This window comes from Tachypleus tridentatus, unplaced genomic scaffold (assembly GCF_004210375.1).
Source record: "Tachypleus tridentatus isolate NWPU-2018 unplaced genomic scaffold, ASM421037v1 Hic_cluster_1, whole genome shotgun sequence".
Classification (NCBI taxonomy): domain Eukaryota; kingdom Metazoa; phylum Arthropoda; class Merostomata; order Xiphosura; family Limulidae; genus Tachypleus; species Tachypleus tridentatus.
In genome coordinates, this window is record NW_027467777.1 from 20,193,420 (window position 1) to 20,212,832 (window position 19,413).

The 19,413-nt window shown below is 32.6% G+C and overlaps 1 protein-coding gene across 1 annotated transcript in view; it reads left to right on the forward strand.

Annotated features, from left to right (window-relative positions):
- LOC143241945 (lachesin-like) overlaps positions 1-11,609 on the forward strand; it is a 78,248-nt gene extending 66,639 nt beyond the window's left edge. The window contains exons 7-9 of the mRNA XM_076485262.1: positions 5,385-5,450; positions 9,641-9,724; positions 10,608-11,609. Coding sequence (XP_076341377.1) covers positions 5,385-5,450; positions 9,641-9,724; positions 10,608-10,744 — 287 coding nt within the window. The 3' untranslated portion in view covers positions 10,745-11,609. The remainder of the gene's footprint in view (positions 1-5,384; positions 5,451-9,640; positions 9,725-10,607) is intronic.
- The last annotated feature ends 7,804 nt before the right edge of the window (positions 11,610-19,413 follow it).

Consider the following 19,413-nt stretch of genomic DNA (forward strand, 5'->3'; position numbering starts at 1 on the left):
CCACATGTCAAGGTACATTGTTATATCTTCTCCCATTGTTAGTTCCAAACTTAATTACAAACCACATGTCAAGGTACATTGTTATATCTTCTCCCATTGTTAGTTCCAAACTTAATTACAAATCACATGTCAAGGTACCTTGTTATATCTTCTCCCATTGTTACTTCTAAACTTAATTACAAACTACATGTCAAGGTACATTGTTATATCTTCTCCCATTGTTACTTCCAAACTTAATTACAAACCACATGTCAAGGTACATTGTTATATCTTCTCCCATTGTTAGCTCCAAACTTAACTACAAACCACATACAGTGGAGCGCCGTTAAGCCGCGGTATTTGGGGGTGAACCTGCTTAACCGTGGCTTAAGTGGTCCGCGGCTAAAATCTTTGTGACTGAAAAGCCGAAGTCGCCAACAGCTCCGCCGAGGCGTCTCATCCGGGCCATTGCGTGATCATTATATCGGATTATCAAATTAAAAATAATACTTTAATTATTGATCACTTTTTTTCACGGATTTACCGCGGATTAACTTTAATGTATGGAGAGGTGTGATTCGGTAACAATGGCGGCCTCCATAAAGCTGGCATAGAGAGCGGATAAGGTAGATTAACGGTCGATTTCTATTGTAATATATTTTAGTTATTTCCCAAATTAAAGCAAATCCTTTTTAAATATCCCCTTGAAGTTATAAAGCCAGGATTAAATTCGTAAGCCGCGTTTTACACGTTCTTAAATTAGCGGTGAGCCGCGATAATCCTCGCTCACAAGACTTGCTGCAGCGACTTAAGCGATTTCGCAGTTTACTGGTCCGTGACTTAATGGCGCCCCACTGTATGAAGGTATATTGTTACATCTTCTCCCATTGTTAGCTCCAAATTTAATTACAAACCACATATCAAGGTACATTGTTATATCTTCTCCCGTTGTTAGCTACAAACTTAATTACAAACCACATGTCAAGGTACATTGTTATATCTTCTCCCATTGTTAGTTCCAAACTTAATTACAAACCACATGTCAAGGTACCTTGTTATATCTTCTCCCATTGTTACTTCTAAACTTAATTACAAACCACATATCAAGGTACATTGTTATATCTTCTCCCATTGTTAGCTCCAAACTTAATTACAAACCACATATCAAGGTACATTGTTATATCTTCTCCCATTGTTAGCTCCAAACTTAATTACAAACCACATGTCAAGGTACATTGTTATATCTTCTCCCATTGTTAGTTCCAAACTTAATTACAAACCACATGTCAAGGTACCTTGTTATATCTTCTCCCATTGTTACTTCTAAACTTAATTACAAACCACATGTCAAGGTACATTGTTATATCTTCTCCCATTGTTAGTTCCAAACTTAATTACAAACCACATGTCAAGGTACCTTGTTATATCTTCTCCCATTGTTACTTCTAAACTTAATTACAAACCACATATCAAGGTACATTGTTATATCTTCTCCCATTGTTAGCTCCAAACTTAATTACAAACCACATATCAAGGTACATTGTTATATCTTCTCCCATTGTTAGCTCCAAACTTAATTACAAACCACATGTCAAGGTACATTGTTATATCTTCTCCCATTGTTAGTTCCAAACTTAATTACAAACCACATGTCAAGGTACCTTGTTATATCTTCTCCCATTGTTACTTCTAAACTTAATTACAAACCACATATCAAGGTACATTGTTATATCTTCTCCCATTGTTAGCTCCAAACTTAATTACAAACCACATATCAAGGTACATTGTTATATCTTCTCCCATTGTTAGCTCCAAACTTAATTACAAACCACATGTCAAGGTACCTTGTTATATCTTCTCCCATTGTTACTTCTAAACTTAATTACAAACCACATATCAAGGTACATTGTTATATCTTCTCCCATTGTTAGCTCCAAACTTAATTACAAACCACATATCAAGGTACATTGTTATATCTTCTCCCATTGTTAGCTCCAAACTTAATTACAAACCACATATCAAGGTACATTGTTATATCTTCTCCCATTGTTACTTTCAAAAATTAATTACAAATTACGTGTCAAGGTACATTGTTATGTCTTCTCCCATTGTTAGTTGAAAACATAATTACAAGGTACATGACACACCGCTGTTTCTTGCTTAGAATAAAATTAATGTACGAAGGCGACAGTTTTCTAGTGAATTCAACCTTCTCACCACAAGGATATTTAAAGGCTCTGCGTTTGGCGACCTGACATGTATGTAATAGCGTAAATATTCATTTTATTCTCCGGCGTCCTGAGATATGCGAGAGTAAACGAAAATATAGTGGCGTAACTTTTGTGCACGTGACCTGTGTCGCTTTCCCAATTGTCCTTCTTTGGTCATTCGTAACGACGAGAAACCCACTTGAAGTAAAAAAATATATCTCAGGACAGCTGATACGGATATTAACACTTTTACCAAAATAAAGTAGAGAACAACATTTCGACCTTCTTACGTCATCTTCAGATTAACCTGTTAACTTTTGTTAACTCTTTGTTAACCTGAGATGATCTCAGAAGGTCGAAATGTTATTCTCTACTTTATTTAAGGAAAATTGTTAACACCCATGTCAGCCGTCAGAGATACACTTCTTTAATTATGTTATCACTTAGGGCTTGTGTCACTAACGTTTTACGTTTCTCAGAGTATCACAAAACGCCCTAACTTGCTTGACAGAACAAGGTTCGAGGTCTCCTTCCGTGTTCCAAGCTGGTATGTATTTATTTGTTTTCTAATACCATTAAGCGGCCCGGCATGGCCAGGTGGTTAAGGCACTTAACTAGTGATCTGATGGTCGTGGGTTCGAATCTCCATCGTACCAAATATGCGCGCGCTTTTAGCCGTGTAGGATTTATGTGACGGTCAATATCATTATTCGTTGGTAAAAAAGTAGTAGAAAAGTTGGTGGTGATAACTACCTACCTTCCCTTTAGTCTTACACTGCTAAATTAGGGACGACTAGCGCAGATAAGCCTCGTGTATCCTTGGTGGAAATTCAAACCCAACCGAACAATTAAGCACAAGGAATATCCCATATTCTCATCCCCTCCCTTGATATATCTTCATATCTCATTGTACGAGCGCCCCAGTGGCTCAACAGTATGTATGCGGACTTACAACCCTAAAAAGCGGGTTTCGATAGCCGTGGTGGGCAGAGCACAAATAGTCCATTGTGTAGCTTTGTGCTTAATTTTAAACAACAACAATTGTACGAATACTGTGATTCAGAAATAGTTTTTTTTTTATAAATATTCTTGTCAAAACAGATCAGTTGTCACACTACCCTACAGAACGACAAACAACTATAAAAAGTAGTTCTTATACATCCCTCCTCACCACAAAAATCGACTGTGACTCACGTGATTTACATGTTAAGAATCGTTTTAACATAACGTATTTAACCTTTGTATTTTTACATTGATTATTAGTGTTAGTGTGAACCAATTTTTTGTGCTGAATCTTAATTATTAATATTTTGATTATTACGTTTTTTTTTTGTAGTTTCTAATTATCAGTATACCTGTGTAAAATATGTTTGAGTTTCATTGCTAAATAACCTCTATTTATCTCTGTATGTTAATAATGTGTTTTCCAGTATCCAGTTATCATCATACGTACGTAGTTATAACTTCCTGTCAGCACTAAAACAAGTAACATATTTACATATACAAAATACAGCCACGTATCAAGAATCATTAGTAGTAATAGCAGGAAGACATTTCTAATTTTATATATAAATCTTAGAAAGGATAAAAAAACAAGATATTTTAAATTTATCCAAAACAACAGGGTGCTGAAACTGAGACAGAAATAAACAAAGAGCTTGGCAAAAAAACTGTTGTAATATGTTACAAAGATCTGGTACAATAAATTGTTTTAATATTTAACATTGTTCTGTTCTAGGTTATTAAGTAATGAGTTGTACTGTTCTAGGTTATTAAGTAATGAATTGTTCTGTTCTAGGTTATTAAGTAATGAATTGTTCTGTTCTAGGTTATTAAGTAATGAATTGTACTGTTCTAGGTTATTAAGTAATGAATTGTTCTGTTCTAGGTTATTAAGTAATGAATTGTTCTGTTCTAGGTTATAAAGTAATGAATTGTTCTGTTCTAGGTTATTAAGTAATGAGTTGTTCTGTTCTAGGTTATTAAGTAATGAATTGTTCTGTTCTAATGAATTGTTCTGTTCTAGGTAATTAAGTAATGAGTTGTTCTGTTCTAGGTTATTAAGTAATGAATTGTTCTGTTCTAGGTAATTAAGTAATGAGTTGTTCTGTTCTAGGTAATTAAGTAATGAATTGTTCTGTTCTAGGTTATTAAGTAATGAGTTGTTCTGTTCTAGGTTATTAAGTAATGAGTTGTTCTGTTCTAGGTTATAAAGTAATGAATTGTTCTGTTCTAGGTTATTAAGTAATGAATTGTTCAATTCTAGGTTATTAAGTGATGAATTGTTCTGTTCTAGGTTATTAAGTAATGAGTTGTTCTGTTCTAGGTTATTAAGTAATGAATTGTTCTGTTCTAGGTTATTAAGTAATGAATTGTTCTGTTCTAGGTAATTAAGTAATGAGTTGTTCTGTTCTAGGTTATTAAGTAATGAATTGTTCTGTTCTAGGTTATAAAGTAATGAATTGTTCTGTTCTAGGTTATTAAGTAATGAATTGTCCTGTTCTAGATTATTAAGTAATGAGTTGTTCTGTTCTAGGTTATTAAGTAATGAATTGTTCTGTTCTAGGTTATTAAGTAATGAATTGTCCTGTTCTAGGTTATTAAGCAATGAGTTGTTCTGTTCTAGGTTATTAAGTAACGAGTTGTTCTGTTCTAGGTTATTAAGCAATGAGTTGTTCTATTCTAGGTTGTAAAGTAATGAATTGTTCTGTTCTAGGTAATTAAGTAATGAATTGTTCTGTTCTAGGTTATTAAGTAATGAATTGTTCTGTTCTAGGTTATTTAGTAATGAATTTTTCTGTTCTAGGTTATTAAGTAATGAATTGTTCTGTTCTAGGTTATTAAGTAATGCATTGTTCTGTTCTAGGTTATTAAGTAATGAATTGTACTGTTCTTGGTTATTAAGTAATGCATTGTTCTGTTCTAGGTTATTAAGTAATGAATTGTACTGTTCTAGGTTATTAAGTAATGAATTGTTCTGTTCTATTTATTAATTAATGAATTGTTCTGTTCTAGGTTATTAAGTAATGAATTGTTCTGTTCTAGGTTATTAATTAGTGCATTGTTCTGTTCTAGGTGATTAAATAATGCATTGTTCTGTTCTAGGTTATTAAGTAATGAATTGTTCTCTTGTAGGTTATTAAGTAATGAATTGTTCTGTTCTAGGTTATTAAGTAATGAATTGTTCTGTTCTAGGATACCATTTTACTACAAGTGACAGAGTGTTTTTGAATAACCTATTTCCTGATAATCGAAGAAACGGTAAGTCTATTGGTAAAGGTTAAGTGGAAAGTAAACAAATTTACATATATATTAATCATTCTTCAGGGTGACGTTTCTTTAGCGTAACGGTTTAAACTTCCTTCAGAATAAATATTTATACCTTATTCAAGATAAATGCTTAAATAATCTTACATGTTTAAGAATTTTTCGTAGTTAATTATTACATTTGATTTACGAAAGTTGTTTAAACATTTTATCAAAATATAGTGTCGTTCTAGTAACAGCCTTAATGCAGTCATTATTTAACTGATGGTAGTCTGAGAGGGAAGCACCAAGTTCACGTCCATGTACGTTTGTCTTAACATTACCTTTAGATAAATATTGCTGTCATGAAAATACCGATGTCGTTATGGGATTAACGGTGACTCTGAACTTATCTAATGAAATTATTTCAGTTATCCTAATTAAATATTGTTGTTAACAGAATGAAATCTTAAAGTAAAATAGAAACTAGATTGAAAGAATACACCGGTTGTATTTCTTTACATCTGACGTTAATGTGTCTCAGGTTTCATTGTTTTGTCATTTGGTGTTGTTTTTCTCTCTCTAATAATTTAGAACATTGGCAAAAAATTGTGAAAAAAATATTTGTATCCATTCATACACAGGGTTCTATCTGTTACTTTAGTGCTAGTTTTAAAAGCATTTAAAATACATTTCTTAATGTTGTTGTCATTTCTATGTCCGTTTATGATAAGTGTATTTGCGTTGACGTGTTTTCTACCAGCGTGTCCCGGCATGGCTAGGTGATTAAGGCACTCGACTCGTAATTCGAGAGTGGCGGGTTCGAATCTCCATCACATCAAACATGCTTGCCCTTTCAGCCGTAAGGGCGTTATAATGTTATGGTCAATCCCATTATTCATTGGTAAAGAGTAGCCCAATAGTTGGCGGTGGGTGGTGATGACTAGCTGCCTTCCCTCTAGTCTTACACTGCTAAATTAGGGACTGCTTATGCAGATAGCCCTCGAATAGCTTTGTGTTAAATTCCAAACAAACCAAATCTACCAGTGTTTTTATTAGTATTTTTAGATAAACTAATGATATACAATATAAACTACGTATATGTTTCTTTATTTTCTACAAATATGTAAAATTTACAATGAAGTCATTTTATAATTTATTTTAATAAAGTGTGTGCAATTTATTTTTCCCGCACCTAGTTTAAATTGTTTGACGTCATAAACAATCATACGCAAGTTAACAATGAACCGACCACTACATTTATAACGACAAACTTGTAGAAAGACCGAGAAACATAATTTATTTTAATAAAGTGTGTGCAATTTATTTTTCCCGCACCTAGTTTAAATTGTTTGACGTCATAAACAATCAAACGCAAGTTAACAATGAACCGACCACTACATTTATAACGACAAACTTGTAGAAAGACCGAGAAACTGTTTTAACTGACTACACTGAAGGCCAAGAGTGCATAATCCGTTTCAAGGTTTGTATTAAGTAAGTTTTGAATTCAATTATATTTATTATAATTTTATTATATTTTATTATATTATTATATTTATTTATTATATTTTATTATATTATTATATTTATTTATTATATTTTATTATATTATATTATTTTATTATATTATATTTTATTATATTTATGTTATATTTGTAACGATTCTGGTTTGGTTTGAATTTCGCGCAAAGCTACTCAAGTGATATCTGCGTTAACCGTCCCTAATTTAGCAGTATAAGATAAGAGAGAAGGCAGCTAGCTAGTCATCACCACCCTATTTTACCAACGAATAGTGGGATTCACCGTCGAATTATAACGCCCCCACGGCTGAAAGGGCGAGCATGTTTAGTGTGACGGGGATTCAAACCTGTGACCCTCAGATTATGAGTCGAAAGCCTTATCCACCTGCCCATGTTCTAATATTCGCTGTTCTCTTCCGTTGCCAGAAAAATGATAAACAGTTTTTGTTCCTTGAAAGCAGTTTAGTAGATTATCACACACAGTCGTTACAATCCACTTGAAAATACTAGAGTAAATTATCATATACGTTGAAAATACTGTGTTAGTTTATCTTATATGCTTGAGTACGTTATATGAAAAATATTTTAAATATAATCATTTTACAGTCACGTGACAACCACAGTAAGTAAAAATTCGTGATCGTACGGTATGCATCACTGATACATTTTTAAGTGGGTTAGTTTCGTATGTAGTTTCGTAACTACATAAAATTGGTTACTATTTTAAAAGAAACTTAAAGCCCTTTCCGACACAAACTGTTGATACAGTCAGATCATGAAGTTGTATTTAGATTGAATATTCAAAATATCCAAGATAGGGATATCTAATTATGTAATGGTATTGAAACGCAACAGAATATGGATCAGATTAAGGTACCTGGACCACTCCGAAAGAAACGTACAGCAAATCACATCTCAATCGTAGCAGGTAAAGTACGGCGCCTTATAATAAGCGAGAACCTACGATACTAAAGTCAGTGGCAAAAGTCATACACGTGCCTCAGGTAACAGTATGTAGTATAATCAACAAGTATCTTCGTTTGACACAAGTCACGAGCCCACAAGCTCCCTCCCTTTATGGCATATTAGTGTCACTCTTGCTCGCCTCAAGCAGCTGAAGAATAAACAGGTATTCTTGGTATTCTAAACTTGCTGCACATTAATTCCAGTGTTATCAGACTGTTGTAAGTGACATCAAAAATTATTGTCAAAGTACAACCTTAAAACGGTACCTTTTGTGATGGAATGTTAGTGTTAATATTCATGGTCATCAGACAAAACATAATGTGACGTGGTAATGTGGACTGTAACGACGTGGCTCCAAAATTGCTTTAATATGACGCAGCCAAGTTCTTTGGAATTACTTTATTTCGTGAAGTCCCCTTGAGATCACTACAGACATATTTTATCATGTACATGTACCATGGCTTTGAAAATATTACAGACATATTTGATCATGTAGAGACTTCTTGAAAATACTACTGAAGTGTTATATTACGTACAGCACTATTGAAAATATCACTGAAGTGTTATATTACGTAGAGCATCATTGAAAATATCACTGAAGTGTTATATTACGTACAGCACCATTGAAAATACTACTGAAGTGTTATATTACGTACAGCACCATTGAAAATACTACTGAAGTGTTATATTACGTACAGCACCATTGAAAATATCACTGAAGTGTTATATTACGTACAGCACCATTGAAAATATCACTGAAGTGTTATATTGCATACAGTACCATTGAAAACATTACTGAAGTGTTATATTGCATACAGTACCATTGAAAATATCACTGAAGTGTTATATTACATGCAGTACCATTGAAAATATCACTGAAGTGTTATATTACATACAGTACTATTGAAAATATCACTGAAGTGTTATATTACGTACAGCACCATTGAAAATATCACTGAAGTGTTATATTGCATACAGTACCATTGAAAACATTACTGAAGTGTTATATTGCATACAGTACCATTGAAAATATCACTGAAGTGTTATATTACATGCAGTACCATTGAAAATATCACTGAAGTGTTATATTACATACAGTACTATTGAAAATATCACTGAAGTGTTATATTGCATACAGTACCATTGAAAACATTACTGAAGTGTTATATTGCATACAGTACCATTGAAAATATCACTGAAATGTTATATTACATACAGTACCATTGAAAATATCACTGAAGTGTTATATTACATACAGTACTATTGAAAATATCACTGAAGTGTTATATTGCATAAAGTACCATTAAAAATATTACTGAAGTGTTATATTACATACAGTACCATTGAAAATATTAGAGAAGTGTTTTAACACTTGTATTCGTTTTGAAGAGTGTTATAGAATTATTTTATTTTATATTTTATCGAAAATAAAAGATAAATAGCTCACTTCCGCTAACAAGAAACAACAAAAACCAACACTTCAGAAATATGTTTATTGAGAAAACAGTATTAAATTTGAAAATGTCTGAACAACCGCTGTGTCTGTTGGGCATCTAACTTACAATAAATCCTATAACAAGAAGTTTCGCTGAATCTATTGAACACCGAGTGGGAAAGAAACGAAACATTTTTATTGAGTTTTTAGAGACGAAATAAACTTTATAAAAATAGTTTCTGAAATGTTTCTCCATCTACTTATGTTTTTAATATAATCAGGTGACATTGTGACTACAACGCCTGAAATCGAGAGTATATTTGAGGGTCAATTTCCTGTTACTGAAAACAACATGAAGCTACCGGGTAAGTGTCAGTTTCTTAAACCAAATCCTCTCGTGCGTATTTTTGAGAAGCATTAACAGCTTTTAATTATGCAAAGAAACTTTGTTTAATCTCCGAAAACTAGTTATTGAAAGTTTAATATCTGAAGAAACAGAACAGTATCGTGTGGATAACACGTGTTTAGCTACTTTTCATTTATTCCTTCATTTTAGGGAAAAAACTTTAAAAATTATTTTAAGTTTGAAGAAACTGTATCTTTAACCTTTCAAACTTTGCATTCTTTAAAAACTGGTTGACAAAACCATTAAAATTATTTTAAAATTCAGAAATTTCTCTCTAGCACTGTGTCTTAACATTCCAGTAATTTTATGTTTTACTCTGACTTAAAACTATCCCAGTTTTCTGTTTTTTTACTCTGACATAACATTAAAATAATTTTCTGTTCTTGAACTCTGAATTACAACTATCACAATTTTCTGTTCTACTCTGACTTAAAACTAATCCAGTTTTCTGTTCTTGAACTCTGAATTACAACTATCACAATTTTCTGTTCTACTCTGACTTAAAACTAACCTAGTTTTCTGTTCTTGAACTCTGACTAAACATTGTGATAATTTTCTGTTCTACTCTGACTTAAAACTATCACAATTTTCTGTGTTTGGACTCTGACTAAACATTATAATAATTTTCTGCATGACTTGAATATTAACAAATTTAAATTACATGTTTCTCCTATTTCAGTTACACACACAAAAGTAAACTACAAACCAATACGTGTCCGACAGAACACATCTAATGTTGATAGATACAAACACACGTATGGGAAGTCTCTGTAGTTTTGTAATCAGTATAATTCATATTTTACCAATATTAGCTGTTAACTGTTCTTATTATTATATTGTAGAAAAAGGAATAAGTCACTCGTTTCCAAATGGAGCCTCAACTGTAAAACCATTCTTCGATGACACGAAGAAAACATTAGTAACTTTACTGTATGTTATTGGATCCACAATCGTAGCGTCTTCTTTAGAACGACTTTAGACCTTTGGCCTTTGTGCAGGTCAACAACTAACCCTACATGAAGAAGTGGAAACTTCAACATCTTTTCCATAGTTGAAGCATCTTAGAAGAAAAGCAATGACCTTTGTTTTTTGTGTTTTTACTTTGAACTTCTGTGGGATTTTTATTAACAGCAATCTATATATACAGGTATTATATTAATATATATATACAGACATATAACGAAACGTTTAATTTGTCAGTCATTTCAAAACCTCACTTTCACATCTTATGATTGCTTTTAAGCTTCAACAGTTCTCACATAGGAAGTACCTGTTTCTCCATACGTCATTTATTTAGAGAAAATAATTCACTCGACATACTCAAGAATGGCGCCTTTGTTTAATTTATTAATATGTTACTTAGGATCACAGAAGTTAACGTAAGTTTTTCCTCTACACACTTACTATCCTCAGATGTTTCTTCTACATCACCAATAAATATGTATGTTGTGAACCTTTGTGTCAAACTAATATCCATTACCCAAAACCTTTATTAATGATCCCTTAAATAATGCATTATACAAATTATACAATGAATTGACGAAGCGTTTATTGTAAGAATAAAAAGGTAGCACACAATAATTATTTGTTTGAAATAAGAGAATCTACTCATCAAAACAAAACACTGTAATTTTTGTTATTGTTATCTTAGCCAAATCTTATATTTCTATAACTTGCATACCAACACTTTATGGTCGATTATTTAACATAGAGAATCAATTAAATATACAATACGGAAACTAGCATGGCTTGTCGGTATTCCAAGTTCCATCAACTTCTAGAGGTGACTGATAGACTTGTCTGTATTCCAAGTTCCATCAACTTCTAGAGGTGAATAATAGACTTGTCGGTATTCCAAGTTCTACAATGTTCTAGGGTGACTGATAGACTTGTCGGTATTCCAAGTTCCATCAACTTCTAGAGGTGACTGATAGACTTGTCTGTATTCCAAGTTCCATCAACTTCTAGAGGTGAATAATAAACTTGTCGGTATTCCAAGTTCTACAATGTTCTAGAGGTGACTGATAGACTTGTCGGTATTCCAAGTTCTATCAACTTCTAGAGGTGACTGATAGACTTCGGTATTCCAAGTTCCATCAACTTCTAGAGGTGACTGATAGACTTGTCGGTATTCCATGTTCTACAATATTCTAGAGGTGACTGATAGACTTGTCGGTATTCCAAGTTCCATCAACTTCTAGAGGTGAATAATAGACTTGTCGGTATTCCAAGTTCTACAATGTTCTAGAGGTGAATAATAGACTTGTCGGTATTCCAAGTTCCATCAACTTCTAGAGGTGACTGATAGACTTGTCGGTATTCCAAGTTCCATCAACTTCTAGAGGTGACTGATAGACTTGTCGGTATTCCAAGTTCTATCAACTTCTAGAGGTGACTGATAGGCGTGTCGGTATTCCAAGTTCCATCAACTTCTAAAGGTGACTGATAGACTTGTTGGTATTCCAAGTTCTACAATGTTCTAGAGGTGAATAATAGACTTGTCGGTATTCCAAGTTCTACAATGTTCTAGAGGTGAATAATAGACTTGTCGGTATTCCAAGTTCCATCAACTTTTAGAGGTGAATAATAGACTTGTCGATATTCCAAGTTCTACAATATTCTAGAGGTGACTGATAGACTTGTCGGTATTCCAAGTTCCATCAACTTCTAGAGGTGAATAATAGACTTGTCAGTATTCCAAGTTCTACAATGTTCTAGAGGTGAATAATAGACTTGTCGGTATTCCAAGTTCTACAATGTTCTAGAGGTGACTGACAGACTTATTGACATTCCAAGTTCTAGATGTATTTGATAGGCTTGTCGGTATTTCAAGTTCTATCATGTTCTAGAGGTGACTGATAGACCTGTCGGTATTCCAAGTTCTACAATGTTCTAGAGGTAACTTGTCGGTATTCCAAGTTCCGTCAACTTCTAGAGGTGACTGATAGACTTGTCGGTATTCCAAGTTCCATCAACTTCTAGAGGTGACTGATAGACTTGTCGGTATTCCAAGTTCCATCAACTTCTAGAGGTGACTGATAGACTTGTCGGTATTCCAAGTTCCATCAACTTCTAGAGGTGACTGATAGACTTGTCGGTATTCCAAGTTCCATCAACTTCTAATAGACTTGTCGGTATTCCAAGTTCTACAATGTTCTAGAGGTAACTTGTCGGTATTCCAAGTTCCACAACTTCTAGAGGTGAATAATAGACTTGTCGGTATTCCAAGTTCTACAATGTTCTAGAGGTGACTGATAGACTTGTCGGTATTCCAAGTTCCATCAACTTTTAGAGGTGAATAATAGACTTGTCGATATTCCAAGTTCTACAATATTCTAGAGGTGACTGACAGACTTATTGACATTTCAAGTTCTAGAGGTATTTGATAGGCTTGTCGGTATTTCAAGTTCTATCATGTTCTAGAGGTGACTGATAGACTTGTCGGTATTCCAAGTTCTACAATATTCTAGAGGTGACTGATAGACTTGTCGGTATTCCAAGTTCCATCAACTTCTAGAGGTGAATAATAGACTTGTCGGTATTCCAAGTTCTACAGTGTTCTAGAGGTGACTGACAGACTTTTTGACATTTCAAGTTCTAGAGGTATTTGATAGGCTTGTCGGTATTTCAAGTTCTATCATGTTCTAGATGTGGCTGATAGGCTTGTCGGTATTCCAAGTTCTACCAACTTCTAGAGGTAAATGATAGAATTGTCGGTATTTCAAGTTCTAGAGGTATTTGATAGGCTTGTCGGTATTTCAAGTTCTATCATGTTCTAGATGTGGCTGATAGGCTTGTCGGTATTCCAAGTTCTACCAACTTCTAGAGGTAAATGATAGAATTGTCGGTATTTCAAGTTCTAGAGGTATTTGATAGGCTTGTCGGTATTCCAAGTTCCATCAACTTCTAGAGGTGACTGATAGACTTGTCGGTATTCCAAGTTCTACGAAGTTCTAGAAATATCTCTTACTTAATAAACAAATATATCACTTGTTGAATCGACTATTATTTACGATTATTATGCGTGCTCAGTAACATAGGATGTTATATAAAATGGAGACATTCGAAGTTCTAAATCTGTTTACGTTTATGTGTTCAATTACTATGTTCTGCCACAAAACGCTTATATTACATTCTAGTCTCAGTGACGGAACGTTTTGGAAGTTTGAGTTAAATTAATGTGTTTAGACTTTTAACTATACGTAATGTCTGAGACACAAAGTCAAAACTCTGACATCAGAGTTCAAAGTTTCCGTGAAATCCGAAGAAAAAGGTCATGAGGGTAATAATTTTCCGTGTAAATGTTTGTAAATATCTAAATTTATCTTAACTTCATTTATTAGGTTATCCTGTTCGGAGACAGAAAGTGCCAAAATACATTTCATATCCGATATTTTGTCGATACGTGTGTTTGTCATGAGCTCCATTTAGTCTGTATATACCTTTAAAAATGTATAACAAACACGACCTCTAGTGACTTTAAAATATATATAATAAATAAAATATATTTATTATGTTCTTCTTAAGAAACTACGTAGTAAACAAGATATATTGTGCTACAAAGAAACCAGAATTGAGTTACCTGTCTAAGAAACTAATTTATTTTATCAGTTTAATTACTAACACACTTATAACTTAAGTCTTAAAACCAGTATTGGTTTACTATCTCGCCAACATATGGCCAGTATAATTAATAGATTTCTGAAACTAATTATGATCAAAAATACATAATGTTATTCACGAGTGGCTATTAGTTGGAACGACAGAGGTTCGAGTAATCGAGAATAGTTTTAAGTTTAAGATAATCTATGTAAATATTTATGTATAATTAAATTAATTTAAATATTTCATGAATTATGGGTTAGTTTATACAAAAATAATCAACGTTTGTGATTACGTAAATAATGTTTAATTATCTGTTTTTCTCAAGGAGAAATGTTTCATTAATTAAACTCGGTGTAGAAGACATATTATCTTGCTAGTGTTGAAACGAGTGTGGCGTACATAAATAAAGTTAGATTTTGAGATCAATTTCTTTCATACCACTTGTCTTGTGTCATTTATTATAAAACTTATGTTAGGGAGACGGAATAACAAGGCATTAATTATGCTGACGATTCTGACCCGATAGATGGACAGGTCGGTTTCTTTTCAAGTCTCGTTTAATTCAACCTTTCAGTGTTAACCCACAATACATTAAATATACTGTTGGTATGAACTTGCTTCATAGTCAAAATGTGTAAATCCTATACACTGCATAACAACAAGAATGTCCGTCATCATTCAGATCTTCGCATAATATAGGCGCCCAGTAGCATATAAACAAACTTGGAATTTGGAATATTGTTTAATATTAAAGATTAAGTTCCAGGAAAGTCCAGTTTACTCTATACTTTGATCAACGTGTGTTATACTAATTTAGGAGAATTCCATTCCTCATCCATAACACAAGTTAATCAAAGAGAGATAAACTGGACCTACATCACAGTGGAAAACATCAAACACTGTTCATGTGAACCTGCTTTCTATTCATTGTTAGATGAAACTGTACATTGGATATGCGAAATATCATTGGCTGTGTTTATTGTTTATATCTGCTATTGTGAGGCGATATAATATAAGACAGTGAATATTAACTTTGTTTATTTTAAACTCATAAAACTGTTTCACTGTTTTAACAAGATGCAACAATACCTAATGAGGTGATTAACACAGCAAAATACTAATAGAAAAATAAATGCTAGTATTGGTTTCCAGTAATAGTATTACTTTATGTGATAACTATTATTTTCATATGTTATTAATAAAGATATTATATTTGGTACGTTTGCATTATAACAAAGTAACGTGTAGGTTTATAAACTGACTTCGCTAAACCTAACAGTAATGTTAAAAATAAAATTTACAAACTTATTTTATCACATGGAATTTTCGGTAACTGTGAAACCTCAAACCTCAGTGGACAGTAAACCAAACGTATAAGAAATATAAATTCTCACGTTTAACGAAATTACATCCCAAACTCTGATAAATTACAACAGGATCACATCCCAAATCCCTGATAAATTACAGTAGTATTACATCCTGAACTTTGACAAATTACAACAGGATCACATCCCAAATCCCTGATAAATTACAGTAGTATTACATCCTGAACTTCCTGATAAATTACAGCGGGATTATATTCCAAACTCTCTGATAAATTACAGTAGGATTACAAATCCCAAACTCTGATAAATTACAACAGGATCACATTCCAAACTCTGATAAATTACAACAGGATCACATTCCCTGATAAATTACAGTAGTATTACATGCTGAACTTCCTGATAAATTACAGTGGGATTATATTCCAAACTCTCTGATAAAATACAGTAGGATTACATTCCAAACTCCCTGATAAATTACTCCAGGATTACATTCCAAACTCCCTGATAAATTACAGTAGGATTACATCCCAAACTCCCTGATAAATTACTCCAGGATTACATTCCAAACTTCCTGATAAATTACAGTAGTATTACATCCTGAAGTTCCTGATAAATTACAGCGGGAGTATATTCCAAACTCTCTGATAAATTACAGTAGGATTACATCCCAAACTCCCTGATAAATTACTCCAGGATTATATTCCAAACTCCCTGATAAAGTACAGTAGGATTACATCCTGAAAACCCTGAAAAATTACACTAGGTTTAAATTTCAAACTCCCCCGACGAAGTGCAACAGGATTACAACCGAAACTCCTTGTTAAATTACAGTCAGCTTACCTCAGAAACTTTTCAGTGAATTATAGTGATGTTACATGAAAAACCGCTCTCTATATAAATATATATTTATTAACGGGTAAATGTTTTTATTTTTCAAGCTACTTGAACAGTTATGTGGGACAGTTTTTCTTCCTTTCTATCACCACAATCCTTGAAATTACATTAATAGTGACGTATCTTATATAGGAATGAAATAAGTGTTTAATATAGATTTCCCAAATATACTTTGATATTATCTCTTGGTAGTAACTTTGAATATGCTTCAAGATTTACTTGATTTATTCAGTGACATTCATTCCGTTTAAAACAAATGAAAATTGTTTTAAAAAGTGAAGGAATATTCTGTTTCTGCGAAAATCAGATGATGAAATGTGTAAAACTGTATTGGAACCATGATGAAATGTGTAAAACTATATTAGAACCATGATGAAATGTGTAAAACTGCATTGGAACCATGATGAAATGTGTAAAACTGTATTGGAACCATGATCAAATGTGTAAAACTGCATTGGAAACATGATGAAATGTGTAAAACTGTATTGGAACCATGATCAAATGTGTAAAACTATATTGGAACCATGATGAAATGTGTAAAACTGTATTGGAACCATGATCAAATGTGTAAAACTGTATTGGAACCATGATCAAATATGTAAAACTATATTGGAAGAATGATGAAATGTGTAAAACTGTATTGGAACCAGAATGAAATGTGTAAAACTATATTAGAACCATGATGAAATGTGTAAAAATATATTGGAACCATGATCAAATGTGTAAAACTGTATTGGAACCATGATCAAATGTGTAAAACTATATTGGAACAATGATGAAATGTGTAAAACTGTATTGGAACCAGAATGAAATGCGTAAAACTATATTAGAACCATGATGAAATGTTTAAAACTATATTGGAACCATGATGAAATGTGTAAAACTATATTGGAACCATGATGAAATGTGTAAAACTGCATTGGAACCATGATGAAATGTGTAAAACTATATTGGAACCATGATAAAATGTGTAAAACTATATTGGAACCATGATGAAATGTGTAAAACTGCATTGGAACCATGATCAAATGTGTAAAACTATATTGGAACAATGATGAAATGTGTAAAACTGTATTGGAACCAGAATGAAATGTGTAAAACTATATTGGAACCATGATGAAATGTCTAAAACTATAGTGGAACAAGGATGAAATGTGTAAAACTGCATTGGAACCATGATGAAATGTGTAAAACTATATTGGAACCATGATGAAATGTCTAAAACTATATTGGAACCATGATGAAATGTGTAAAACTATTTGGAACCATGATGAAATGTGTAAAACTGCATTGGAACCATGATGAAATGTGTAAAACTATATTTGAACCATGATGAAATGTGTAAAACTGCATTGGAACCATGATGAAATGTCTAAAACTATATTGGAACCATGATGAGATGTGTAAAACTATATTGGAACCATGATAAAAAGTGTAAAACTATATTGGAACCATGATGAAATGTGTAAAAATGTATTGGAACAATGATGAAATGTGTAAAACTGTATTGGAACCATGATGAAATGTGTAAAACTGTATTGGAACCAGAATGAAATGTGTAAAACTATATTAGAACCATGATGAAATGTGTAAAACTATATTGGAACCATGATGAAATGTGTAAAACTGTATTGGAACCATGATGAAATGTGTAGAACTATATTAGAACCATGATGAAATATGTAAAACTATATTAGAACCATGATGAAATGTGTAAAACTGTATTGGAACCATGATGAAATGTGTAAAACTGTATTGGAACCATGATGAAATGTGTAAAACTGTATTGGAACCATGATGAAATGTGTAAAACTGTATTGGAACCAGAATGAAATGTGTAAAACTATATTAGAACCATGATGAAATGTGTAAAACTATATTGGAACCATGATGAAATGTGTAAAACTGTATTGGAACCATGATGAAATGTGTAGAACTATATTAGAACCATGATGAAATATGTAAAACTATATTAGAACCATGATGAAATATGTAAAACTGTATTGGAACCATGATGAAATGTGTAAAACTGTATTGGAACCAGAATGAAATGTGTAAAACTGTATTGGAACCATGATGAAATGTGTAAAACTGTATTGGAACCATGATGAAATGTGTAAAACTATATTGGAACCATGATGAAATGTGTAAAACTGCATTGGAACCATGATGAAATGTGTAAAACTGTATTGGAACCAGAATGAAATGTGTAAAACTATATTAGAACCATGATGAAATGTGTAAAACTATATTGGAACCATGATGAAATGTGTAAAACTGTATTGGAACCATGATGAAATGTGTAAAACTATATTGGAACCATGATAAAATGTGTAAAACTATATTGGAACCATGATGAAATGTGTAAAACTATATTGGAACCATGATGAAATGTGTAAAACTATATTGGAACCATGATGAAATGTGTAAAACTATATTGGAACCATGATGAAATGTGTAAAACTGCATTGGAACCATGATGAAATGTGTAAAACTGTATTGGAACCATGATGAAATGTGTAAAACTATATTGGAACCATGATAAAATGTGTAAAACTATGTTGGAACCATGATGAAATGTGTAAAACTGCATTGGAACCATGATGAAATGTGTAAAACTATATTGGAACCATGATGAAATGTCTAAAACTATATTGGAACCATGATGAAATGTGTAAAACTGCATTGGAACCATGATGAAATGTGTAAAACTATATTGGAACCATGATGAAATGTCTAAAACTATATTGGAACCATGATGAAATGTGTAAAACTATTTGGAACCATGATGAAATGTGTAAAACTGCATTGGAACCATGATGAA